The sequence below is a fragment of the Lycorma delicatula genome, chromosome 12, assembly GCF_047948215.1.
Source record: "Lycorma delicatula isolate Av1 chromosome 12, ASM4794821v1, whole genome shotgun sequence".
Classification (NCBI taxonomy): domain Eukaryota; kingdom Metazoa; phylum Arthropoda; class Insecta; order Hemiptera; family Fulgoridae; genus Lycorma; species Lycorma delicatula.
The window spans coordinates 38070679-38097903 of NC_134466.1; the positions used below are offsets into that span (position 1 = coordinate 38070679).

The following is a 27225-nucleotide window of genomic DNA, read 5'->3' on the forward strand; positions in this document are numbered from 1 at the left end:
CGTTTATTTAATTCAATGATTCTAACTAAAGCGCGCGTGCATACCGTATTTAATTCTCGCGGATGTGGCGATACAAATTTTACAACTTACATAGTACAAATTTCGCTTGTGCGGTCGACAGACACGTGTAGCCGCAAGGCTTAATGCGCCGAGTCAATCGAGCGATCGAGTTCGAAATTTAGCCAGACGCGCAACTTTTGTTACACTTTAAATATTATTAATTTATTTAATTCTACCGCTCACCTGTGACGTCACAACATAGTAGACGACTACAACAGTTTTTTTTTTGGGGGGTGTGCGATTTTTCAATTTTTTTCGCAAATATTTTTATTTTTTAATTTTTAACAAATATACTTAAGAAAAATATAACCTTACTTATGCGAAATTTCGAGATACTGAGGGTGATCTTACTCTACAGCCTCACCCCATTGACCTTTTTAAGTTGAAAATTTAATGGCATCAATGCACCATATAAAGATGTAATCTGACAAAGTTTGTTCAAAATTGGTCCAGTAGTTCTGGATATATAACTTGATTTAGAGGCCAACACCGAAGCTATATATACAGCTAGAGGGATAGCTCTGCTGTAGCGCTATCTAGACGATAAAGTAAAACATGCGCTAAACTGCGAAAGGTATCCACAAGTATGATTAAAAGGAAAAGCTTGTATTGGGGTTGGTAGTACCAACCATTATACAACCGTTTCCTTTATTTACTTTTAAAATAAACTACATTAAATACATTTAAAATAATAGAGGTCCCAGGTTCAAATCCTCCGGTCAGGCATGGCATTTCTCGTACGCTACAATTTTCCATTTTCATATTCCCATGTACAAGCTTCTGTAGTGAATTAATTCAGTCCAAAAAAAAAACATTTTATTGTATTAAATAAATTTTATATTAAATACTTTGGCCTTTCATCCGGAGGTCTCGAGTTCGAATACCGATTAAAGGTGGCATTTTTCTTACGTTAAAAATGTCTATATTCCCACATATAAGTTTCGCAAGCTTCGTGAATTAATTCATCAGGCAAAAATATATTGTATTTATATTTATTTCATTTTTTTTTTTTTTTGCTAGCATGACTTTTAGATAAGTATTTAAACCATCTGAAAATAATGATTGTTTATTTGTCATTAAACCAATTAATGTAAACTAATATAATTTAATAGTAAAAATATTTTCAGTTGATTAATCTTTGCGTTTTATGGAACATTTTTTTAATGGTAAATTCATCTATAACAGTGTTTACATCTGGCACCTAAATCAAACCGGTCTCGGATTTGATTCTTGGGAAGAGACTGTAATTCTTTTAACTGTTTAAATTATCATTTAAATCATTCTCAGAAAAAAGTTGTTTGTTCAAGGTCGTATTAACATGAATAAAATATACTAATTATTATTACTGTTCTGTTCAGTATATTTTGTCAGAATATTTTGTCGTCGCTTGATAATAGCCTTGAACATTTGGTTTCCGTTTATTTTTTTATTATTTTTTTTTTTTTGGATGATATCTCTGTTTTCTTCATTTTTTTTTTTAATACTTTCATTTATAGTCGCATCAACAATTAAAGTCATTAGCGACTTATTAGTGTAATGTAATTGTACCGGTAAATTTGTAATCTTGAACAAACTCAGGTCGACTACTCCTTTAACCCACCGGGTTGGTGTAGTGGTTAACGCGTCTTCCCAAATCAGCTGATTTGGAAGTCGAGAGTTACAGCGTTCAAGTCCTAGTAAAGCCAGTTATTTTTACAAGGATTTGAATACTAGATCGTGGATACCGGTGTTCTTTGTGGTTGGGTTTCAATTAATCACACATCTCAGGAACGGTCGAACTGAGAATGTACAAGACTACACTTCATTTACACTCATACATATCATCCTCATTCATCCTCTGAAGAATTATCTAAACGTTAGTTACCGGAGGCTAAACAGGAAAAAAAAGAGAGGTCGACTACTCCTGAGACTACTAAATAACACCGGTTTCTGCGATCTTGTATTCAAATCCGTTACTTTTATTCGGATTTGAACCTGTGAACTTCGATTATGAAATCAGCTGATTTACAACGACGAGTTTACCACTAGACCAACCCGGTGGGTTAATTATTTATTTTATTATAGCTATATATATTATTTTAAAAGACTATTTTTACGTTTAATTATTTTGTTTAGTTATTATTATATAGAAAGTTAAATAGCTTTTATGTTAAATTATCAGCATATAAAATCCGATTTAAAAAAAAAAATTAAAACACAAAGAAACGCTATACGCATTAAAATGTAATAAAGATATCTGTCTTTTCTTCACTTTATTATTTACTTTTATTTCCATTATTTGTTTTTTAGTTGATTTTGAGTACCGTTGGATCTCGCGGAAGAACTGTTATTTTTTATCTCTTCATTTTTCTTCCTCCAGGATTTTTCACTAAATTTTTTTATTTATTTCTTTTGATCAGATTTATTTTATCTTTTTCTTATTTACGTCTTAAACTTTTATTTTTTTTCTCAAAGTATTTTTTTAATATTTTTAAGTTATTATTTTTCATAATGTGTTATTTTAATATCCACTTCTTGTATGTTTCTTTTTTATTCAATTGCTATTATTTCAAGATTATAGTTGATCAATGTTTTTTTCAAGTTTTTTTTTTTTTTAATGAACTTTGATATTCTCACATTTGTATTTAATATCTCTGGACTTTATTACTGCCATTTAACTCAAAAACAAATTTACTGAAAGTTTTCTTTAGAACTATTATGTGTAAATTAATCTCTAATAAAGTTATTTAAGCAAAACGTAAAATAGTATGTTTTTCGAACGCATTTTTTTTTCTTAAATCTCGAATTTCTCGAAAACTACTGAAAGTACAGTTTTGGGACCAATTTTTTTCAAATTTTCAGATTGTATTTAATATAAAAGCAATAAATTTATTTGTTAATTTAATAACAAATACAGTTTGCCATAATTTTAACGAAGGCACAGAAATCAGGGCGAAAACTTTCGTTAGCTGAAACTCGCTAACGAACGTCCAAACTATATTTACATGAATTTTATTTTCATTTTCACCAGTATAACTTAACCCGAAAATTGTTTAAATCTTGAGTCATTTTGACAAATGTAGTAATGTCTAAATAAAATCCGAATTTTGCTAACTTTTCTTTGTTTTATTCAATTTATCTTACACCACTTTCTTTAGAATTAAATTCTGTACAACTTTTTTATAAAAGTTTTATATATTTATTAACCATTTAATAAAGTTATCTCAATTTATTAGTTTTCACCACAGATTTATCAAAAACTACATTGCAGACACGGTTCTGGGACCTATTTTATCAATTTTTAGATCAAAGCTATAAGAAACCACTAATTTGCGTCTTAATTAACGTCCTAGAAATTTTAGTAAGACCTCTTTTAAGTGGGATAGCTGAAATCCGGGCGAAATATTTCACTAGCCGTACTTACGAACGAAGCATTTTAGGATATATGTTTATATGATGAACTTTTTCCATTATTTTCACCAGTAGATTAGGTTATGAAAGTGCCTGGAAAACTTAGTGTACACTCTGTATACTTACTGAGAAAGAATTAAATTTTATTGTAATTAACATAATCCTGTATTTAATTACCGATTAATATCTTAGATATGATAAATATCATCCTTCTTTCTTTGTAGAGAATTCAGATAAAAAAAAGAAAGACTGAAATTGTATTATCAGTAGCAAAAGAAAGATCGTGAAATTTATAAAATAACAGTGAAAAATAACAATAAAATTGCCCATCACACTTGTTTATTAGTTTCTTTTTTATTGGTGTAGAAAATCGTTATTATTATTTTTATTAGTTAACAATTACTACAAAAAAAACAACTATAACCTTAATTCAAGGTTCTACCTCAGAATATTCGTTTGCTCTACGTTTAAGTTAGGTGTATTTTTAATATATATAACCTATGTTCATATTAAGAAAGCTTTTATTCATTTATCTCCTAGAAGATTTCGTAAAAATTCTTAATCCCCAATAATAATAATAGTTTGTAATTTGTAAAAGGAGGAGGGGAAAGTGTAGTCTATTTTAATTTTACTCAACTGTACATTTACATTTAAAAAGATATATTTTATTAATTTACATAATACCTCTTAACTAAATTCAATGAGAATAATTATTACCTTGAGTGTTTGTTATATGAATTACATTTAATAATAAACAAGTATTAAAGAAGTCTAATGAAGTACTTAATTTTTTTTTTTGTCTTCAGTCATTTGACTTGTTTGATGCATCTATCCAAAGATTCCCTATCTAGTGCCAGTCGTTTCATTTCAGTTACCCCATACATCCTATATCCCTAACAATTTGTTATACCTATTCCAAACGTTGCCTGCCTGCACAATTTATCTCATCTCCCTGTTCCTCCAATATCAAAGCAACTATTCCAGGATGCCTTAAGATGTGGCGTATAAGTCTGTCTATTCTTTTCGTTATATTTTTCCAAATGTTTCTTTCTTCATCGATTTGCCGCAACACCTCTTCGTTTGTCATTTTATCCACCCATCTAATTTTTAACATTCTCCTATACTACCGCATTTCAAAAGGTTCTAACCTTTTCTTCTCAGGTACTCCGATCGTCCAAGTTTCACTTCCATATAAAGCTACACTCCAAACATATACTTTTAAAAATGTTCAAAAATGTTTTCCTGATGTTTAAATTAATTTTTGGTGTAAGTTATACTTCCCACTTAAAGCTTGTTTCGCCTGTGTTATTCGTCACTTTATATCGCTTCTGCTTTGTCCATCTTTCGTAATTCTACTTCCCATATACGAAAATTCTTCTACCTCCATAGTCTTTTATCGTCTTATTTTTATATTTAGCAATCTATCAACCTTATTTCTACTACATTTCATTACTTTCGTTCTGTTCTTGTTTATTTTCATGCGGGAGTTCTTGCGTAGGATTTTATCCATGCATTGTTTCTTCTAATTTATTTTTACATTCGACTAGAATTACTACACCATCAGCAAATCGTAGCATCTTTATCTTTTCACCTTGCACTTTTACTCCGTATCTAAAGAGTTCTTTAACATCAAGTGCTAGTTTTATGTAAAGATTAAAAAGCAACGGGGATAGGAAACATCCTTGTCTGACTCCTTTTATTATTACTGCCTCTTTCTTATGCTCTTTAATTATTACTGTTACAGTTTGGTTCCTGTAAATGTTAGCAATTGTTCTTCTATCTCTATACTTGATCCCTTAATTTTTAAAAATGCTGATCATTTTATTGCAGTCTACGTTATCAAATGCCTTTTTATAAGTCTATAATTGCCATTTTTGTCAGTTTGTTTTTTTTTAATCTTCCTTCTACTATTAATCTGAGCGCTAAAATTTGTTCCCTTGTCCCTATACTTTTGCTGAAACCAAATTGGTCTTCTCCTATCAGTTCTTCCGCTCTCCTCTCAATTTTTTGTACAGAATTCTAGTTAAAATTTTTGATGCACGAGTAGTTAAGGTAATTGTTCTTATTCTTTACATTTATCTGCTCCTGCTTTCCTTGGTATTACGACAATAACATTCTTACGTCTGATGGAACTTCCCCTTTTTCGTAAATATTACACACCAGTTTGTATTATCTATCTATCGCTTTCTCACCTGTACTACGCAGTAATTCTGTACATATAAAATTTGACGTGAAAAAATAATAGTAATTTTTCATGATCATTATTTTAGAAACTAATTTTTTTTTTCAAAATTTCAACAAAATTTTATGGACTTATAACACCGATTTCTTAAGAAATTTTGTAAATATTTGAAAGATTTTTTCATAAAATAAATTGCATCCGCCTTACTGTTACATAAAGAGAAAGTATTTTTCGTTTGTTCCCGATAATCACAATAACTATTGAACCAGTTATTACGCCGGATTATTATTATTTTTTTGTTTTTTAAGGATGAAATGAAGTGGTAATTTTGTTGCGTGTGAAAATGTCATGTCTGACCGGGGATTAAACGCCGAGACGCTACCATTCGCGACAGCACCGTCGGAATATTTACCACAGTTCAAATCTCACTGCTATATAAATCATAAATAAAAAATAAAAACGTATGTGGAATGAAATACTTAGAATGACTTTTACTAAATTAAATGTCGTCGTCTTTAATTATCGTTATTTACATCAATATCGACTTCTTCAGATAGTTACTATGTGATTTACTAAATTAAATGTTGTTATCTTTAAAAGGTAAATTTCTATAATTATCATAATATCCATAAAAAACAAAAATTAGTTTGATAATAAAATTAAAGGAAACGATGACTGTTTACACACTTAAAAAATTGTTAATGGTTTGAGAAATATTGAATTTCGATATCAAAATCAACTTCGAAAGTTTATTTTTTGTTTTACTAAATTTAATGCCATTGTTTAATCAAGAGGCGATCAGCGACAACTCATCCTTACGCGAGCAAAATCTCTGTTGATTTTTGTATTCTGAACTAAGAATTTCCATCAGGGCAAGTTATGAACATAACTGCCATATATTCTACTAACAGTTTGGTATTATTATTTATATAACACCTAGATCGGTGAGGTCACAGATTGAAAACAAAACTTCGCAAAAAAGATGCTAGTCGTAAATAAAATAGGTCATTTACTCACAGAATATATTTAAGCAATAACAATCTTCTTCATCACACACCACATAAAGAAGTGATATCTTTCATTAAGAAATATAATAATAATGGATATTTAATATTAAAATAAAACGTGGGCCAGATAAATTAAAAAAAAATTTATATGAAAGAAAATTCTTTATTTCTCCCAAAAATAAGTTCCGAAACAGCGTTCCGGCACCAGTCCACCCCTTATTATACGTTATCCTTCAAACTAACTCTTTCTTTTCGTGACTTTTCAAATTGTTTTACTCATCTAGTACACCTATCGCTCTTCGGCAGACTTACAAAGTATTCATATAATTTATTTTGTAATTCATATTATTAATTTTACATAGTTTGTATATTTAAATGTTTATATAATATTTCAATGATAAAGCAAGGTCAAACCTTTCCTATATCTGTATAAGGTCGCACGAGATATATGAGGAATTATTACTGTGCGCAATTGTCGCATGAATATTTTTTCTTTACTTTGAATTTACTTGTATTGGTTACAGATTTTTTTTTTTAAAGTAACATTTCGAAAACTATATAAATAGTGTAATTTTCCAGCTTATCTCCCATATTTTTTTATATCCGCTTATTTCCCCCCCCCTCCTACTTTTTAGCCACAATTCTATTTATTTATTTTTTTCAAATAAAACCGTATTTCATAAAGTATAGTGACAATAATATGATTACAAAAAAATCGTTTCCTACCTGATTGAATTTATGTTGTAAAAATACAATTAATTTGTGCTGATACCCTTTTATCAAATAATAAACAATACTGTAAAATTTACGTTTTCTAAGAAAATATATGCATATTAAAATTGATTTAGTAGAATAAATGTAATATTTTTACGTTAAGTAAATTAATGTAATAAAACGTTAAAACAAAAAAAAATTAATGTGAACACCACATGACTTCCTTGTACATCTATTAAATTACATATACAAATTTTTTGCTGCACTTCATTAAAACTTATTTAATTTAAAAGTGAGATACGATCCTCCAATTCTTTAATGAAGTGGACAGTTTCACAATTCCTAAAATATTAGTTTTTATTAACATCAAGTATTTATATAATTATTGATTCAACAATCTTACCTGAAATATTAGAATAGAGTAAAAGTCCCTTTATTACTCTTTAAATAAATTTAAGTCTTATATCTACCTAATACTATGGTTTTCTTTTTTTTTAATTATTATGATGTAACCAACAACAAAATAAAAAATAAAATCAAATAATCAAATGTTTCACCAAATCTGACAGCACATCTTACTTGTACGCCTATTATATAATTACATATACAGAATAACTAATTATATAGTTATAATATGTAATTATAACTATATAATTACATATACAGATTCTTTTAAAATGAAAAGTACATAAAATTTTATTTCATTAATAACTTCTGATATTTTATCATATATTTTTTTTTATTGCTATTATTGAATAATTATTTATTGTACATTTTTTTTTCACAGTGGTTAATAATTATTATTAAATCAATATATTTAAATTAAAGAAAAAGGGAGATGAAGTCTGATTCGAACCGATGTGCCTTCCCCTTATAAGATCCAAATATTTAATTAATTAAAATTTTATTTGGCTATAACTCTGGAACCAATGGAAATAAGTACCACCTATGTGGTACTTATATCGTTGAAAAACTCTCAATGAGTGCTTATTATTGCAGTTAAGAAAAAGTACAAAATTCAATTTTTTTTGTTGAATTTGGTCTTTTTTGGACGCTTTTGGTTCAGTCGATTGCTATCAAAAGGGGAGGTTCACAATTAGTTGTTTCAACAGTCCAAAATCCAAAATTTCAACATACTAATCGTTTTTGAGTTATACGAAATACGTGCATACAGACGTCACGCCGAAACTAGTCAAAATGGATTCAGGGATGGTCAAGATGGATATTTCCGTTGAAATCTGAAAACCGAAATTTTTCGCGATCACAATACTTTCTTTACTTCGTAAAAGAAAGTAAAAAGAAATATAAGGAGGTTAAAAAAATTGTTTAAGTTAATTTCAATTATTTATTAGTTTTAAACACGATTAATTTATAACATAAGCTTGACGTTTGAAACATGCTAATATTGTATGGGAATTTTATAGTAACTTGGATCTTTCGGGTAGAAAGTTACTATCAATTAGTCACGAAAGATGACGTCAAAAAATTAATTAATGAAATGAAAATTAAATTTTATTGCAAATCTTTAAACGCCAGATAAATCCGAGCAAGAGTTAATGGCATACACTCGGAACTTTTTGAAATCCAAAACGTTCTGCAGGGAAGTATCATAAGCGTCACTGCATTCCTTCTTGCAATAAATGACATTATAAAATTATTTTCAGCGCCTATCAGGTAATTATACTTCGATGACTGTAACTTAATGCTAGCAAGATGAAATATTAAAACAACCCATACAATACTTCGAAAAGCCCTTAACGCACTCCAGATTTTCAGTAATAAGACAAGTTTAAAAATATCTACAACTAAAAGACCTTAGTTTTTAGAGCACAAAGGAAAAATGAGAATTTCAACTAAAAAAACGTGCTTTAACGGAAAAAATCCTAATTTTTGTTCGAAGTATTTTCAGGAATTTTTATCCCGGTTTTCCATTTTTATTTATTTTTCCTTTTAGAGTTAATTGATCAAATAAATCAAAATCGATAACTCAAGATTATCGGTGCAATTTATGTACTTTAGAAAAGAATTTAACGAGTGAAGGTCACTTACTGGTATATTTATATCTGCATAAATATATAGTTACATATACAGAAACAACATCTCACTTAAAACTTAAAATTACTGATTGATGATAATGAATTTTGTAGCATGCGAAAAATGCCATGCCTGATCTATGGATTGGAACCCGGGACCTCCAGACGAAAGGCCGAAATGCTACCACTCCTGCTACTAGGATCGACTTTATTGGTTTTTAACTGATGAACTTAATTGTTTTTAACACAACTTATTGTTCAAGATATTTTCATTATATTAACATTTATCATTACTTTCCCGTCTAGATAGAGCTATGCTCTAGAAAAGAAAGTATTGTAATCGGTCCAATTTGAACGTATGCGGTTTTCTTGATGTTTTGACACCTAAGGAACCCAAAAAACCGGATGGAAATTTTCCACATGGAAAATGTTCGTATGTAGCTGTGTGTTCGGTGTTGGCCTCTAAATCATCTTATATCTCCAGGACTACTGGACCGATTTTGACCAAACTTGGTCAGATTACTTCTATATACGAGGCATTGATGCCATTACATTTTCAACTTAAAAAGGTCAAGGGAGTGAGTCTGTAGAGCAAGGTCACCCATCCTCAGTATCTCGAGATTTCACCTAATTAAGGTTATATTTTTCTTAGATACATTTGTTAACAATCAAAAAATAACAGTATTTGTTGCAAAAAGGCATTTTTTTCAAAATCGAACATCCACCCTGTAAAATGCTATTGTAGTCGTCTACTATGTTGTGACGTCACAGGTGAGCGGTAGAATTAAATAAATAAATAATAATAATTAAAGTGTAAAAGGTAACTGGCTAGATCTCTTAACTCGATCGCCCGGTTGACTCGGTATCTGGTATCCTCAATTCTGGTGAATTGCCGACCGTACAAGTTAAACTTGTTCTATGTAAGTTGTTAAATTACATTAGTTTAGTTAGTACCGACCGTCGCCGCTACCGCCCCACCCGCGCGAATTAAATACGATATGCACGCGCGCTTTAGATAGAATCACTTTCTTTTTCCTGTTTAGCCTCCGGTAACTACCGTTTAGACAATTCTTCAGAGGATGATATGTATGAGTGTAAATGAAGTGTACATTCTCAGTTCGACCATTCCTGAGATGTGTGGTTAATCGAAACCCAACCACCAAAGAACACCGGTATCCACGATCTAGTATTCAAATCCGTGTAAAAAATAACTGGCTTTACTAAGACTTGAACGCTGGAACTCTCGTCTTTTCAAATCAGCTGATTTGGAAAGACGCGTTAACCACTAGACCAACCCGGTGGGTTTAGATAGAATCACTAAATTAAATAAACGAAAAAATATTATCCATAATAAATGTTAAATATTTTTAATTAAGTTGTGCGTATATGTGTGTGTAAGCTCTACATCAGAAACGTGTTAGCGTTTTTTTCTTTATTCAATTCATATAACGTGTATAATTTTAACTGTCAATTTTGAATTTTTTTTCTATTTGAAACTTTAAAGTTGTTAAACTCTGATTATTTTATATATCAATCACACATTTTTTAAAAAAAGATTTTTTTAAATGTAATCTTTATCTCTTTGTTTTTGTTATTTTTTTGTAATTTTTGTTGATAAAGATGGAGTATTTGTGATATTTACAGATTTATAAAACACCGTTCGAGATGAATTGAAATAACAATCGAGTGTGATATGTTTAGAGATATGAATTTTTACATCTACCACAGTTAAAAATTTTACGATAATTAATATTTAATAATAAGTTTATCGAATTTTAGATCATATTTTCAAATGATAAAGAAGTTATTTGAATTATTATTGTAACCTAATACGGATTATTTATTGTATGTTATATTACCGTTTAATTCTTCATAAAAAAAAGATTCTTTCTAGTTAAACAAAAACGATAACATTTTATTTTCATCTTTAAAATAACAAACCCGCTAAGTTAAAAATTGTAGAATCTAATTGCATTATAAAATAAATAAATTTCGTAGCTTTTAAATGCTTATATGTCTTGGCTTATAAATATATTATTCGAACCAATGTCTTCGTAAAAATAGTGATTAAATTTACAGATATTTCATAATCTATGTAATAAACGTAAATTGAATATATATATTATTATTGTGTGAAGCAAATCTGGTTTTAGGGCAGTCGTTACTGCCTATCCTTTGCTATGTTAATTTTAGCTGCAGTAAAACTTTGTTATAACGAGAATCAAGGGGCCGATCAAAAATGTTCGTTACATCCGAGTTGCCACCTCGTAACCGTGAATTTTTACGCCCTCATTATCTATTATAATAAAAAAAAATATACTGTATACCTAAGAAGAAGCTGTTTTAAAACAAAATATCGATGTTTTGTTTTATAGACTAACAAATAACGACGCTAATACGTTTTGTTTTTAACCAAAGCTGTTAGCGTTCAATGAATTAACAAAAAAAAAAAAAATGGTATTAAGTGTGCAGTAAAACTTAACAAAATCATTGAGGAAAGCAACAAATGAACACCACGCAAAACTTTCTGTCATACGTCTTTACGTACAAACTATTTATTAAATCTAAAAAAATCATTCTAATCTATTTTTTCTTCATTGTAACAGAATACGTTAAAACTTAATTGCGTATATAAACTAATTAGCCTTAAAATAATCGTTTATTTTTATTTATTAATCTTATACCTGTAATCATCAAAACAGTTGTGTATTTTATTAAAGTACAACTAAACTCTGTTGATTTTTTAAAACATTATTTGGTGTCAATCATTGATACGACTGGGAGAATAGTAGATTCATCTTCGTTTTCAGCTTCAGCTTTGCTATCACCTAAATGACTACGAGTTACCTCAGTAATAATGTCTTCATCAATCGGAATTTCTGTAGTATGTACGTCGTCATCGGTTGCTGCGTGTCATCTATTGATTATTCTTGAACATTCGATTTTTTTTATCGAGTTAAAAATTTGAATCCACTCTGAGAGTTCTATATCGTCTTCATCATGGTAATCTTCCGTCGAAATATGACGTGGATTGAGACCGGATCTTTTAAATTTTTTTCAAATTGTAGCTTGTGATACGTTACACCAAGCCCGCTTCATAAATCTAATAAAACCGTCATTTGGAATTCTTTTTTTCGTCCATGTTCTCAAAAATTGTAAAAGCATTAACTGCCTGTAATGAACTTTAAAACTGTAAATAACTCGTTGATTCATCGGCTGCAGTTTTTCTGTGGTATTAAGCGGTAAAACAAAAACACAAGATTTATATTCTGTAAGATGAGTAGTGACGGATGAGCGGGGTAATAATAAAATTTTTCTGTTTTTTTGCAATTCCAAATCCCATTTATGAATTTCTTGTTCGAAGATCATTGAAGTCATCCATTCTTTAGAATTAGAGACGTAATCGACGGGATGTTTTCTTTTTACATTCTTAAAACATCTTGGATTTCTTGATTTCCTTATTAGTAAAAGTTTTCGTTTTTCTGTCCCAGTCGAATTTGAGCATAACAAAATCGTTAGCCTGACCTTTGACTCTTTTCCACCAATAAATTAAAAAGTTTTATCGGGAGTTAATTTATAAAACAAATCGGTTTAGTCGGCATTAAAAATGTCCTCTTCCCGATTTAATAATAAATTATCATTCACGCAATTGAACTGTCTTTCGCTGTTGGCTTCCCCATTAATTTTTTAAAAAACAATCTGATGTCTGTTTTTTAAAACGGTCTAATCATCCGTTGCTACAAACGAAATCTGCGTAGCCGAGATTTATAGCGAATTTTTTAGCCTGCATTTCTAAAATTGTATCACTGATAGGTACATTTTCACTACTTTTCACTTTAAACCACGATAAGAGGACGCTATCTAAGTCGTCTTTGTCACATAGCATGAGTCATTTTGCTAGCGTGTGATTTTTTTCAAACGTACTCGTAAGTTTCTTGCGACTCTTCCATACTGTTGAAAGTGTGGTTGAAGAAAGTCCATGTTTTTTGCAAACATCTGAATTTGATAGGCCTCGTTCCAGTTCTTGGATTATTTGGATTTTATCATTCACGGACAGTTTTTCCTTTTAACGCCCGACATTTTTCATTAGAAATGAACCGGAGTTGATAGAGTACACTTTTTTAAAATACACTGTACATTTTTTTTATCAAGAAACACTTAAATGAAAACGCATTCGCTGAGGAGACTACAATATTACTGTACTGTATTTGGCTACTGAGTACCCGATCGATCACTTTAACGCAATACTGTTTGTTTAACTGATTCTATGGTACAGTACTGTATTCTTAAACTGAACCGGTGGTGGTAGGACAGGTAAAATTTATCTTTAACCACGACTCTCTTCAGACTCACTTAAATCGTTTAAAATGTGCTATAGAATTCTATGAACCTGTTTGGGTGGTTTTGACGGATCATTGTTTGGTCCCAATCTTTCCTGGAATTTTGAAAACAGGAAAGCCCATGTAATTAAAATAACTACTAGCCTTTGTAATACCGCAATGGAACTTGTATTGTACGTACTGAACAACGTCCTGTTACAAACCTTTTGTTCACCCTTCAGACCTCACATGAACAAGCCTAAGATAAAATATCAGTCTTTACGTATAAATCGTAAATGTATATTTCGTAAATGAAGAAATGGAATTTCCCTTGCGTTGAGATTATATGGTTGTTATTTAACTTTTTTGAATTGCATTATTTAAAAAAAAAGAAAATTCTCTTAATAACTAAGTTTATGATGCGTCGATACCTTGCTAAAATCAAGTTAATTTATCATTGATAAGATAGAAAACCAAACAAATCCCGGAAAGTTGCAAATGAGCTCGATATTCGCGGGTTCCTCTGTATATTGAAGACCCATTATCTCAGAAAATATTAATGTTACAGACTTCGGATTTTTTCTGGATACTTGATACTCTAAGTAGATTAGATGCATCTAGAATTATAACTATAAACCACTTCCCTAATGAAATATAAATTAATTATGTTAATAATTTTTCTTTTTCATTTTTAGGAATTGTTATTTTTTTAATGGATAATTGTTCACATATCTTCATAATTTTAGATGTGTTGAAAGATTGAAAGATATATACATATACAATAATAATATATACATTTTTATACATATAAAGAAATTCAAGTTGTTATCTTCCTGTTCCTAAGATAATGGGTCATAAATATAGAAAAATATTTTTCTGGAAGACAGGATTTAAAAATTAATAAACAAGTTTTTTTTTAAGTTACCTGTTTTAAAACTGCCCAACTTCATAATCCGGGTAATCCTTCGTGATATTTTAGGTTTAACTTTTTATTTCTGCTTCTGTCTTTCTGCTTTCTGTTGCCTTTTTCTTGCAGAAAAAGGCAACTTTGAACTGTTTTTCCGCCTCGGTTACCCATTCCTCGTCAGTCTTTTTTACATTTTTTTTACAGTATTAAGACTCGGATTGATTCCAAGATGCTGCAGAACTTCACACTTGCTAATGTTTCCATTATTAAATGTTAACATGCATTAAGTACTCGAAAGTAAATTGTTTCCTTTTCCATAATAATAAATTTTGGCGGCCGGTTCAAAATTATATCATTGAGAGACTCGTTGGAGTTCTGCGTCTGTCCATGGAGACATTTTTTCAACAAATCCTCATTAGATAAACTTTTAAATATTGGATTCATAGCTTGAAAAACTGACAGATATTGGGAGAGAAGTTTTGTGCGAGTAAGAATAGTTTTTACTAGTAAATTTGCCAGTTTTACTGACAAATAAAAAATGAATCGTGTATAACCAGTTATGAATCATATATCAAATGAATCAAAATATTTTGAAAAATAAACTGAGAAGAAATTCTAAAAAAAAAACAATTTTTTTACTCCTTACCGATTACGATTGCCCTTTTAAACTGTACTTGGAGGAATCAATGAAAAGGCTTTTATTTATTATTGGAAAAATAGTAGTGGTTAAGAAATCGTATGGGGGTTACTAAAGACCGGATTATATGCATTTGCATATTAAGCCCATTCTCATCGGATATTGCTTATTTTCCTTAAAATCTAGTGATGATGCATATTTTCGCTATACTTACAATATTTTTCGGTAGGTACCTAGTTAATAAATGAAATCTTACGTTGTAGCCGGCCAAACCTATTAGCCGCATGGCTCTTAGGCGCACTTAGCAGCTGCGCGTCTATGGTTTTGATAGGATAATATTACGAGGTCAAATAAAACACAGATGCACGCGAGATAAAGACAGACGATACCGTTCTGCATCACGCACGCCTACTGCAGCACTCCTCCCTCTAGGCGATTAAATTACGTAAGTTACTGTTGACGCGCTCATTGAATTAGTTTAGTTTTTTATTTAATTGAGCAAAGTTTAGTGTGTACCATGCCTCCCGAAAAAAAGTGCCTCTTCGTAGATAGCTGACTATAGCTGACTATGGAACATTTACATACGACGGAAATTTTTATATTGTCGAGTTTGCGAGAAAAATATTTCGTGCACAAAAAAGTTTCAAATAAACCAGCATGTCAAGACGTCTTCATATCGCAGGATTGCAAAAGAAAGGCTCACGAGAACAACTTATAATAGCAACAAGTCGCAGTGATTTTCACTTCCAAAGGTAAACAAAAAAACTACTTTAGCATGGATTTATGTGAAGCATTGCTTACAAGTAATATTCCTCTTCACAAACTTACAAATCCTACCTTCAAAGATTTTCTGCGAAAATGTTGCTTGAATCAAAATATACCAGATGATTCAACATTGCGTAAAGATTACATACCGACAATTTACTTACATATTCTGGAAGAAATACGCAATGAACTTAAAGATAGCTATTATTTGGATTTCAGCTGACGAAACTACCGATAGTTGTGTCCGTTACATTGCGAATTTAACTGTCGGTGCATTAAAACTATAACCTTATTCTTCCTATCTGGTGGCCTACAAAGACCTTGAAAAGATAAGTCATTCTACGATCGCCAGATTTGTGAATGAACGTATTAAAAAAATATTTCCTGAATCTTCTGCAGATGAAAGAGTGTTTATATTTCTCTCAGATGTTGCTCCCTATATTATCAAGGCAGCCAAAGCCCTCCCAAGTATTTTATTCCAATTTGATTAATGTGACGTGCTTTGCTCACAGAGTGCATCGATTCACTGAAGAAGTACGATCAACTTTTGGGAAAGTAAATAAATTGATTTCATCAACAAAGAAAGTGTTTCTTAAGGCACCTGCTCGCAATAAGGCCTATAAAGAAAAACTGCCAAATGTGTCTTTGCCTCCGGAACCAGTCATATCTTGATGGGAAACGTGGATTGAAGCTGTACTGATTTACAGTGAACATTTTGAAGCCATCAAAGGTGTAGTAAACGACTTCGATAGTGCAGAGGCTATGGCAGTTTGTCTGTCCAAGGAAGCATTTAACGATTCTAGTATAAAAAAAACATAGCTGTGATTAGCACTCATTTTTCCCACGTACCTGCGAGTATTAAAAAACTTGAAACTCAAGGTTTGGCGTTGATTGAATCTATTCAGTTAATGAATAAAATCCGCCAAATGAGCTCCACATTGCCAGAGGTATTCCCGGGTAAACTTAAAGAAAAATTTGAAAATACTTTGAACAATAACCCAGGCTTTGAACCTTTGTGTCAAATTGATAGTTTCATTAATGGGATGGATGAGCTTTTGCCAGAAACAATAAATGCTAACATAGTACCCAAATTCAAATACTGCCCAGTTACCTCGGTGGATGTGGAACGATCCTTTTCCACTTATAAAAATAATTTGAATGATCAAAGACACAATCTTACTACCAAACATTTGGAATAGTACCTGATTGTTTATATTTACAAAAGTAAAAAACTGTTAAATAATTGTAAATTATCGAATTTATCGATATATTGTTCAACTACTTACTAATTTTATCCTGATTTTTTGAAATAAAAAAAATCTAAAAATTACTACTTTTTTATTATTTAAAGTTACATATTTTGACACTTTTCATGCATATTTTAAGCATTCTTCATACATATTTCAAGCTTTTATGTTGCATATAATCCGCTCTCTAGAGATTACACTCTTTCTATTTAGATTATTCAGTATATGAGATTTTCTATTCAATGTATTAATTTTTAAGATGAAATTACGTAATAGTATGTTGTAAGATAATAAAAACACTAATAATATCTGTTAAAAACAAACACCTAAAAATGACGTTTTGTTTAAGATAAATCTTAATTATCCTAATTATATGATTATGTGTAAAATGTAATATATTTTGGCATGTTCTCATTTAAAAAAAAAAAAACAAAAAAAAATAATAATATGTATTTATTAAAGAATTAAACAAAGCGAAAGCAAGGTCTTAATATAATATTATTGTAAAATAAGTTTTTTTTTTTTGTTTATCAAGTTACATTGGTGCGAGTGATTAAAATGATTGCGTAGATAAACCAGTATTTTATTTTAAATTGTTGTAGTATAAATAAGACTAATTTTGTTTAGATAGTTTATCTATAAATGTTTTTTTTTTTTTTTTTTTAATTAACTAGTTGTCCTTTTTTTAATGTATAATATTTTTTAACAGTACTGCCAATTATTATTATTTTTTGGAAGAATAGTTCGTTCTTTATCATTTTAATAGTTCACAGAGCAAAAAAAAATATCTGACTTCACTGGTTCTAATATGAAATATTTAATGAGAGAAATTCTATAGATTATGTAAAAAAAACGTAATTGTTATTAATTAACGATTATATAATAATTGTGAATTATGTATTATTGTAAAAAATAGAAATAAACAATAGATAAGAAGTAAAACAATGAAAAATGTAAATAATTTTTTTTTTTTTTAATTTACCTGTAACAAATAGTTAAATAATCATAGCACAGATATAACAAGTAAGCTCAATGTCATAAATATTTAAGTTATGCACGCAAATTTAATATGAATTAAACATTCACAGTGAATTGTACTAACATTATTTATGTATATGATATTTCCTTTTAAAAAGTATATCTTTTATTGTCTTTATACAGAGTGTATTAAAAATGTCATCCGATGTTTTAATTGAATAATATGTTTCGTTAAAATCGAGTTAAGAAAAAAATATTTACACACAAATAGAATGTAAAACGCTTATTTCTTCATCTATTAATTTTTAAATAAAAACTTTAATTAAAGAAAGGACTATATAAATTTAATAAAATTGGTACACATATTTAAAATAATATGATCTGAAGGAAATAATTAACTAAAACATAATAATCTTATCTTCTTTTTTTTAATACTTTTATTTATAACCGCATCAACAATTAAAAGTCATTAGCGACAAAAGGCATCAGTATAATGTAATTGCACCGGTAAAAGTGTAGTTTTGAACAAATTCAGGCCAACCATTCCTGAGTCGTGTAGTTAATTGAAACCCAACCATAAAGGACACCGATATCCACGATCCAATATTCAAATCCGGATTAAATCCACTACCTTTATTAGAATTTGAACCTGAGAACTTCGACTTCCAAATCAGCTTATTTAGAACGACGTGTTTACCACTAGATCAACCCATATACGTATAGAAAACAAAAGAGACAGATTTAGTTTTGAGTAAGGAAGAAACAATAAGTGAACTAAAAGAAAAGTTTTCTGCCGAAGTAACGAACCAAACAAAAAAATTACGATTTCCTGATAATGTTATTGTTTCCGTTGAAATTATGGAGTAAATGATATTTAATGGTAGGTTGATACATAATTAAATACCGTTAAAATAAATTTCTCACAATTAACTGAGGTCGTACTTGTCATCTTATGTATTACTTTGAAAGTATTATTATAATCAGGACCGAAATTAACGAATAGATAAATCTTCAGGGCTTGTAATTCGGAGAGTCCCGGCTTCAATATAGAAAAAAATAATAAATTTAAAAATAAATAATAATAAATTATTTTTAATAATATAGAAGAATATTATGTTATTATTTTGTAATAAAATATTTAATGTCAATAAAGTAATAAAAACGGATTAGTGCCATTGGCGGATCCAACGGGTGCCATAGATCATACTTGAAGGTTAACATGGTAGATTTTTTAAAAAGATAAAAAAATAATAAGAAATACCTTCGAAATTTTATAAAAATTCGAAAATGATTTTTTTTTATTTTTAAAAATCAAATATAAATATGATAATTTTGTTTTTTCCTGATGTTGAAAAGGGAATTTCTCAATTACCGTTCAACCTTTGTTTGAAGTTATCCGCAACTAAATAAATAGACCCCCAAATTAAAATTTTGATTAGGGCCCGGTAGAGGCTTATCCAAAATAAAAGTTTGTTTGTCCCGTATGCGTTCCTATACCATTCATCCGATTGCGATACCAAAGTTGTGCGCACGCCCTCGAAGATTTCTGATTTAGTTTGGATCCACTAGGACCACCTAGTGGTCCTAGTTGACCCCAGCTGGGGTCGAGATATTTAGAAAAATTATATTTATGAACCGATTTGGCTCATATACAGAATAAACATTAGTTACGTGAAAATAATTTTTTTTGCAAAAACTAAACCTGCTAGGTGCGCCGGTGTCGAAATATTTAAGAAACAAACAAACAAATATACAAACAGACTTTCTTCTTCTATTTATACGAGTATAAAAGGAAATGGCCTTATGTAAGTCCGCTATAGACTAAAAACTGCTGAACCGATTTACGTGCGGGGGAAAAGTGAAAATGGAAAAAGGAAAAACTCGGAAAAAGGAAATAGGGGAAAATCGAAGAAGGGGAAAAAGGAGAAAAGGGAAAGGGAAGAAGGGGAAAGGAGTGATAGGATAAAAGGGATAAAGTGAAAGGTTAAATTTTGTGAAGTTCCGTAATGTTCATTTTTTCTAATATTTTGTCAAACTTTCACAATTGTGTCATTTAATCTAAATATATACTGAAATCTAGCAATAGCATTGCCAGGTCTGCTAGTTATAAATAATTAGACTTGAATAAAAATAATTTGAATACATTACTATTATTATTATTATTATTTATTAAATTATTATATATTAAAAAAATTGGGTTGAAAACCTATTTTCATTCCGTCTGGGTTTCTACTAGACGGATTTTTTTTTTAGGTCATTCTGCTCGGAATGACTTAAAGATATGCCATCAAGCGTCATCGGATCCCAAACTTGAATCTCCTTTCTCAAAAGAAATTCTCAAAATACCTTTATTTATTCCTTAATTGAGGAATTTTTGAATTGGGTGGTGAGACGTATTATAAATGGAAGGGGTTTTTAGCCAAATTTTTTTAAATTAAAGGTACTAGGTAACTTTTAAAAAAAGTTTTTTTTTAAAAATCATTTAAAATCTTGTGAAATTTGAAAAAATATAATATTTTGAACATTTAAAAAATTCAATTCTGAGATATTTTCCTCGCTTATTACAAAAAGGAATGAAAAATCTTCTTCCTCTTTTATTATTTTTATCTTGTTTTGGATAAAAAAAGAGAAGAAAAAACCTTTCTTTTTATCCATGAAGTAGTAATAAAATTTATTAACTGCCTTCTTGTTACGCGTAATACGTGAGAAAAGTTAACCTTTAATCTTCCTGCTGTATCATAACATTCGTGTCTGTAAAGAACTACAATAAGTTTAGCAATATAAATTGTTTACTTTTCTGGTATCTAATATATAAATATATATATATAGTAATCATTAGTATCATAATGTTTAATAATCATAGTTTTTCTAGGAATGATTGGTAATAAGTCAAAAAATGGTGTATGTAATTTTGTTGGCTTTTGACTGGATAAACCGATTTTGATAAAATTTTATACAGAGATTCGTTTATAAGGAGCAATTTGTTGGTAAAATTTTGGAGTCAGTATCTCCAAAAGGAGAATATTTTGGGGGTCAATTTTCTCAAAATTTTGCAAGCAGAACCCCACTTTATATTAAGCTCAGTACATGCGTGTATCTTACTATTTTTAAAAAAAGTTTGCCTCAAAATTCCCCCTTCCCCAAAATTCGAAAAAAGTATTTTATATATTTTTTAAACCAATTTTTTTTCAATTTCTTCCAAGGCATAATAGTAGTTTAAGCGACCCCCAAAGAAATACTTTGGGGCAGTATTGGGGGGGGGGGGGAGCCAATCAAAGTTTAAAAATATCAATTTTTTAAATTAAAACATTTTTTTTAATTATTTAAACTTTTAATATTGTTAAAATTCTTAATAATAAACTTTTAGTAATAATATTACAATAAAATTTCATCATAATTCACCCCCAGATTCAGTGAAATTTTTGTTAGTTTTCTCTATTTAACGCAGTAAACGTAGAAATATCCAAAAATTTTCTGAAAGTGATTTTGGAGACGAGGAAGCAGAAAAAATAAAAGAAATACTGATTTTTTGAATCTTTAAAACTTTTTTTGGTTTATTTAAACATACAATGATAATTTTACAATAAAACTTCATCATAAATTGCCCCCACCCCAAAAAAGAGATCGTAGATAACTTTTTTCACGTATAATTATATTTTCATTTTATAAAAATAACCAAAGCCAGGAAAGTAATGCTTTACTGAAGAAAAACTTGACAACAATTTTTTTAATGATTTCAGACATTTAGGTTATTGCGTTGTATACGTCTAGTATTTAGTATAACATTATCTATTTGACGCGTACGTACGATAAAAAATTCCATTGAATTTTATTTACGTAGTTATGAATCAGCCTGAAATGTCTATTATTCTATTACATTATCATTATAAAGGGATTAAAATTAAGTCAGTAATTATTAAATTTAGTGGCGTGATATTGAAAAATATTAATTATAAAATTATTTTATTTTTTTAATAACAAAAAATTAAAAAAAGAAAAAATTAATAATTGATTTATTATATATATTTTTAACGATTTCTTATCTAATCTGTATAAAATATGTTTTAATCCAAGTAAAAGTATAAAAGAGACATGTAAAGTTTGTTAGTTACCATTTTGGTATTATTCAATATATAGTACGTTTCTTTATTGCAAAAAAAAATAATAAAAATAAGTAAAATTAATTTATTTATTTATTAAATTAACATTACATGTGTTGTTTTTAAATGCATATAAATTAACAACAAAAAGTATTTCATTTGATTTTATCATAGTAAAAAACATTTGCTGTTGCTAAACGTTAAATCTTTATTTTTTTATTCTTTATTTATAAATTTTTATTATTTTATTAAATGAATTACATGTAATGTTAAATTAATAGCAATAAAATTTATAATTATTATTTTATTTATTTAAAGAATAAATATTTTAATAAAGATCACAAAAAAATTAACATACCTTACCTAACCTAACATGATTTTTTTTTAATAATTTTTTTATATTATTTACTAATTACGATGATTTATGTTGTTTTTTTTTTTTTTTTTTTTTTAATTATTTGTTTAGGGTTTCCATTGCTTAATTATAGAAAAAAAGATTTAAATATTTATTTCAAAATTAAAAATTAAAAAATATTATTAAATATATATATATAAAACATAATTCTTAATAAATAAAGTATATTAATTTTTAATTAATTCTTAAATAGTACTAATGTAATAAATTTTAATTTTTATTCAAAAATAATTATGATTTTGAATGTTTATATATAATTATATAAACTTTAAAATATAATTTCTTTTATTAATAATAAGTAAAAATATACAGTTGTATATTATTTTTTGGAAAATAATAAAGAATTATAATTTTTTTTTTAGACTTATTTTTCGTTAGATTTTTTTTTTGGAAATGCAATTTTAGAATATAAAAATAACTATTTCAGTAAAATGTACCTGTTAAAGAAGAAAAAAACAATCAGTTATTCACTTTTAATATTTTTATTTAGGTGTAATGAGCAATTTTTTAATATAATTTAATTGTAGTTTTTTTTTGTTTTTTTTTAAAAAAAGCATTAATAAATTTTAAAAAGTTATGAATCATTAAATAATGAATTTACATAGGCCTGTATGATATATGTATAATAATGATACTAATAAAAATAGATTTTGGTTAATAATAATAATAATAAATGAAAATATTATTCATTTTAATTTTATTAATTTATTATTATTTGAAAGAAACAATTAAATATTATTTTTTTATAAATAATTATATAATTCATTAATACACAGAAATAAATGATCAATTATTAAATAATGCATTAAAATCAGTAAATTTAAGGTTAAAATAAAAATAAAAAATTTAATTATAGACTAATTCTCTTTTTTTATTAAATTTTTATTTATGCTTTTTTTTACAAAGCATATTTTATTATTATTTTTATTAATGCTAGATGTTATAAAGAACCCTCTCTCTCTCTCTCTCTCTGTATTTCTCTCTCTCTCTCTCTCTCTTGCTCTCTCTCTCTCTCTCGCTCTCTCTCTCTCTCTCTCTCTCTCTATACCCATACTCCTCACCTAAAATATTTTATTATTTATATATTTTATAATTATATATCATCTAATACTTTCCATTATATATTATCATTAAAAAATTTAAATAACCTAACTTAGAACACTTATTGTTAAATTGTTAGGGCATAACATAAGCACACCCACATGTGAAGGATGAATTTTTTTCATATTAAAAATTTAATACATTCATATATATGAGTGTATTAAATTTATATATATATATATACATAAAATAAAATATATGATAAAAATTAAACAAATTCAATTTTATATTTAATTTTATTAATATTTATTTTATTTATTTTTGAAACCTAATAAAATAAATGTAATTATTGTAATTAATAACATAAAATATATATTTACATATATTTTTTTTTATTTTATTACAGGAATACGACTTCTACAGCTACTAGGTTTTTGAAGTGCTAATAGATCTTATACAAAAATATTTTATACATTTTTAACTATTCATCAATATTAATTTATAAATAATAATAACAGTAGTTATAAGATAAACATGTGCCAGTGCGTGAAAACATTGTCAGCAAAATTTATATTTGTACTCTACTGTATTGGTGAGTTTTTATTTATTTAATTTAAAAAAATTTTTTTTTTTAATATTTGAGATTAATCATCAGTATTACTAAATGGGTATCTGCAATTGAGCTGATTCCCTTATATTAGAAATCTTCTCCCTTCTTTTCTATCTTTCTAGCTAAATTTATGAAATTACTAATATATCTTAGAACTCTCGTTCTTGTTAAGATTATTTATAATTTTCATTATATATTGGCCTATCCATCATTTAATGATCATTATAGGAATTTTTCAGTCAATCTCTCCTTCTCGTGATGTCTTCTAGTCTGTTGGTATTTCTATTTTAAAATTTTCTGTTAAGAAACCAAATTTTTAAATCATCTTCTTAATCTTTTTATACATCATCTTCTTTCATTAGCACACTTAAGCACAACTTATTTTGGTATTGGTACATTTATTGTCATCCTATAAAATATGTTTTTTCTTTGATATATTTATGCCCATGATGAAATTTATTTAAAAGAATCAACTTAATTTTTAACAAACTAATAAATTATCAGCTTTGTTAAATGACTAACTAAATTAAATGTACGATATATATTGTTTTTGAATCGCATGCTATCAATTGCATACTTATAGCCATCTTTATAGGCACACAAGATAATCGTAACTGCAACTGAAAGTACTAAAACATAAAGTGTTAAAATCTTATCTAATCAATTTGCTTTGGTTTGTCACTTAAGTCGTCAATAATTCTAGAAAATGGTTTTTGATATTTTCAATACACAAATAAATAAAGTTGGAGATAAGGAGCGATTTTGCTCTATTTTTCCTCCTACATCAAACCATCATCTGGTACATCTTTATTTTCATAGTTTTTTTTTTTGTTTCAGTACAATTCTTTAATTAATGTTACATCTTTTAATCTATCTTTTTTTTTTTTACTAATATCTTCTTTAACTTATCCCACTCAAATGTATTTTCCAAAACACACATTCACACATTATTGCTTACCTCTCTCTATATATATCTCCCACAAATAATTTGTTTTAATCCAATTGCATCACTTGTACTTCTTGTTTATCTTAATCCAGTGTTCTTTTGTAGCCAGTTGCTCTCTTATTTAGGATAGAGGAGAGGAAATTCAGGAATATTCCATTGAATTTTTATGATAGAATTTTCTTCTTTTTTTTGTAATATCTTAAAGAGAGGCATCTCTTACTCAATAGAAATGATATATATATAATGCATTGTTCCCCTCAGAAAAGTGTACATAAGTTTATTGTTACATTATGTTACACAGTATTTCATATTCACTGACTGTGATTCTTATAAATCATTTGAGGTACAAGCAATATTAATCAGTGTTGCTTTTTTTGAGAGTAATGATATTGATTATATAGCCCATCTGAACAAAGTGAAGGTATTTGATCAGTGAAGAAACGTTCATCAGGAATGCACATCACTTTTTGCTTTTTTAGTAAACCTGATATGGAATGCTTTGTTATTTTAGTTTATGATATTTGGTTTTCAAGAATGACTTATGATTCAAATCATCTCCAACATTATGGATGTAGGAATTAACATATACATAAAGAAGTATGAAAATTTCAGCTGCCATATTTTGAAAAACTTAATCTGTTAATTAGAATGACTTTCTTTAAAAACTTGTTACTGCATTTTTTACTGATTGTAATTAGAAATATCTTAATGATCCATTTATCTTTAATTTTAATGATTAATGTAAATGATGATTAATCATTAATGATAAATTATCTAAAAAAACAGATAAATGATTAATCTAAGATATTCATATATCATAGATAGCATTCCAGCCATTTTAACTCAAAATTGTTATAAACAATTTTATCTGATATTTATCTATTGATTTTTTATTATGTATCATAATGGCACAAATTATTAGATTTGCTTTTCCATATGGGAGATTATAGGGCAAGGTTAAATCAACAATATTTTAACACCTCACAGCCAACAATTTGGTTTTGAGGTATAACTAACAACATCTGGTGATCACATTATATGACAAATTATAGTTAAATGTAATATACAAAATGGGCATAGTTCCTATGATTCCAAATACAGTTGCAGTATATGTATCTATATAAGTGGGAGATTTCTGGAATATGATACAAATCAATCAGCCAATCCTAATTTTTCTATGACTCAGTCATTTGTTTGACCGGTTTGATGTTATTCTCCATTCCTTTCTGCTCTATGCTAAAATTTTAACCCTAATGTAATTTCTACACCCTATGACCTCAGCTATATATTTTTTAATTAAATTTTGTTTCTATTTACAATTTGTACTCTACACACTTTGTTTTATCAATTAGTTAACCTAACTTGTTGACTAAATGCTCCTTCGATCTAGTTTGTCTCTTTAGAAGAATTTGCCTCAAATTTCTTTCCGCTCCTGCTCATCTTATAACCTCTTTATATCAAACTTTTTCTGCTCACCTAATTTTTAGCATCGCTGTGACAACAGATAGTACTTTGTCAAAAAGGCAAGTATTCAACATGTTATCAAGACCTTTATGACCAATGCCAATTTTTTAATTATTCAGTACTATAGATTGTTTTTCTATGCATGTTTTTTACCATTCTTTGTTTTTTACCTTTTTTTAATATGTTGAAAATTAATTTTTAACTTTCTATGGCAGTACTTTTTTTTTATTTTGTAAAGACTGTTTGTTAGTAGCCAGTTAGCTATATGGTTTTAGAAAACATGACGTGAAACAAAGTCACTCCCTAAAATAACACATCCATTCTCAAGAATAACAAGTATCCCATGCTAGATCTACTTCAAAAATTGAAGAATAAGGTAGTTTTCTTTCGCTTTCTCATTGAGCAGAATT

General features: G+C 28.2%; 1 protein-coding gene across 6 annotated transcripts in view; it reads left to right on the forward strand.

The window, feature by feature from the left end:
• Ctns (lysosomal cystine transporter cystinosin) overlaps nt 1-27225 on the forward strand; it is a 190430-nt gene that overhangs the window by 93753 nt on the left and 69452 nt on the right. For all 6 annotated transcript variants that reach the window (XM_075379291.1, XM_075379290.1, XM_075379292.1 and 3 more), the window contains one exon: nt 24202-24387. In XM_075379291.1, the coding sequence (XP_075235406.1) occupies nt 24330-24387 (58 nt within the window). In that variant the 5' untranslated portion in view covers nt 24202-24329. The remainder of the gene's footprint in view (nt 1-24201; nt 24388-27225) is intronic.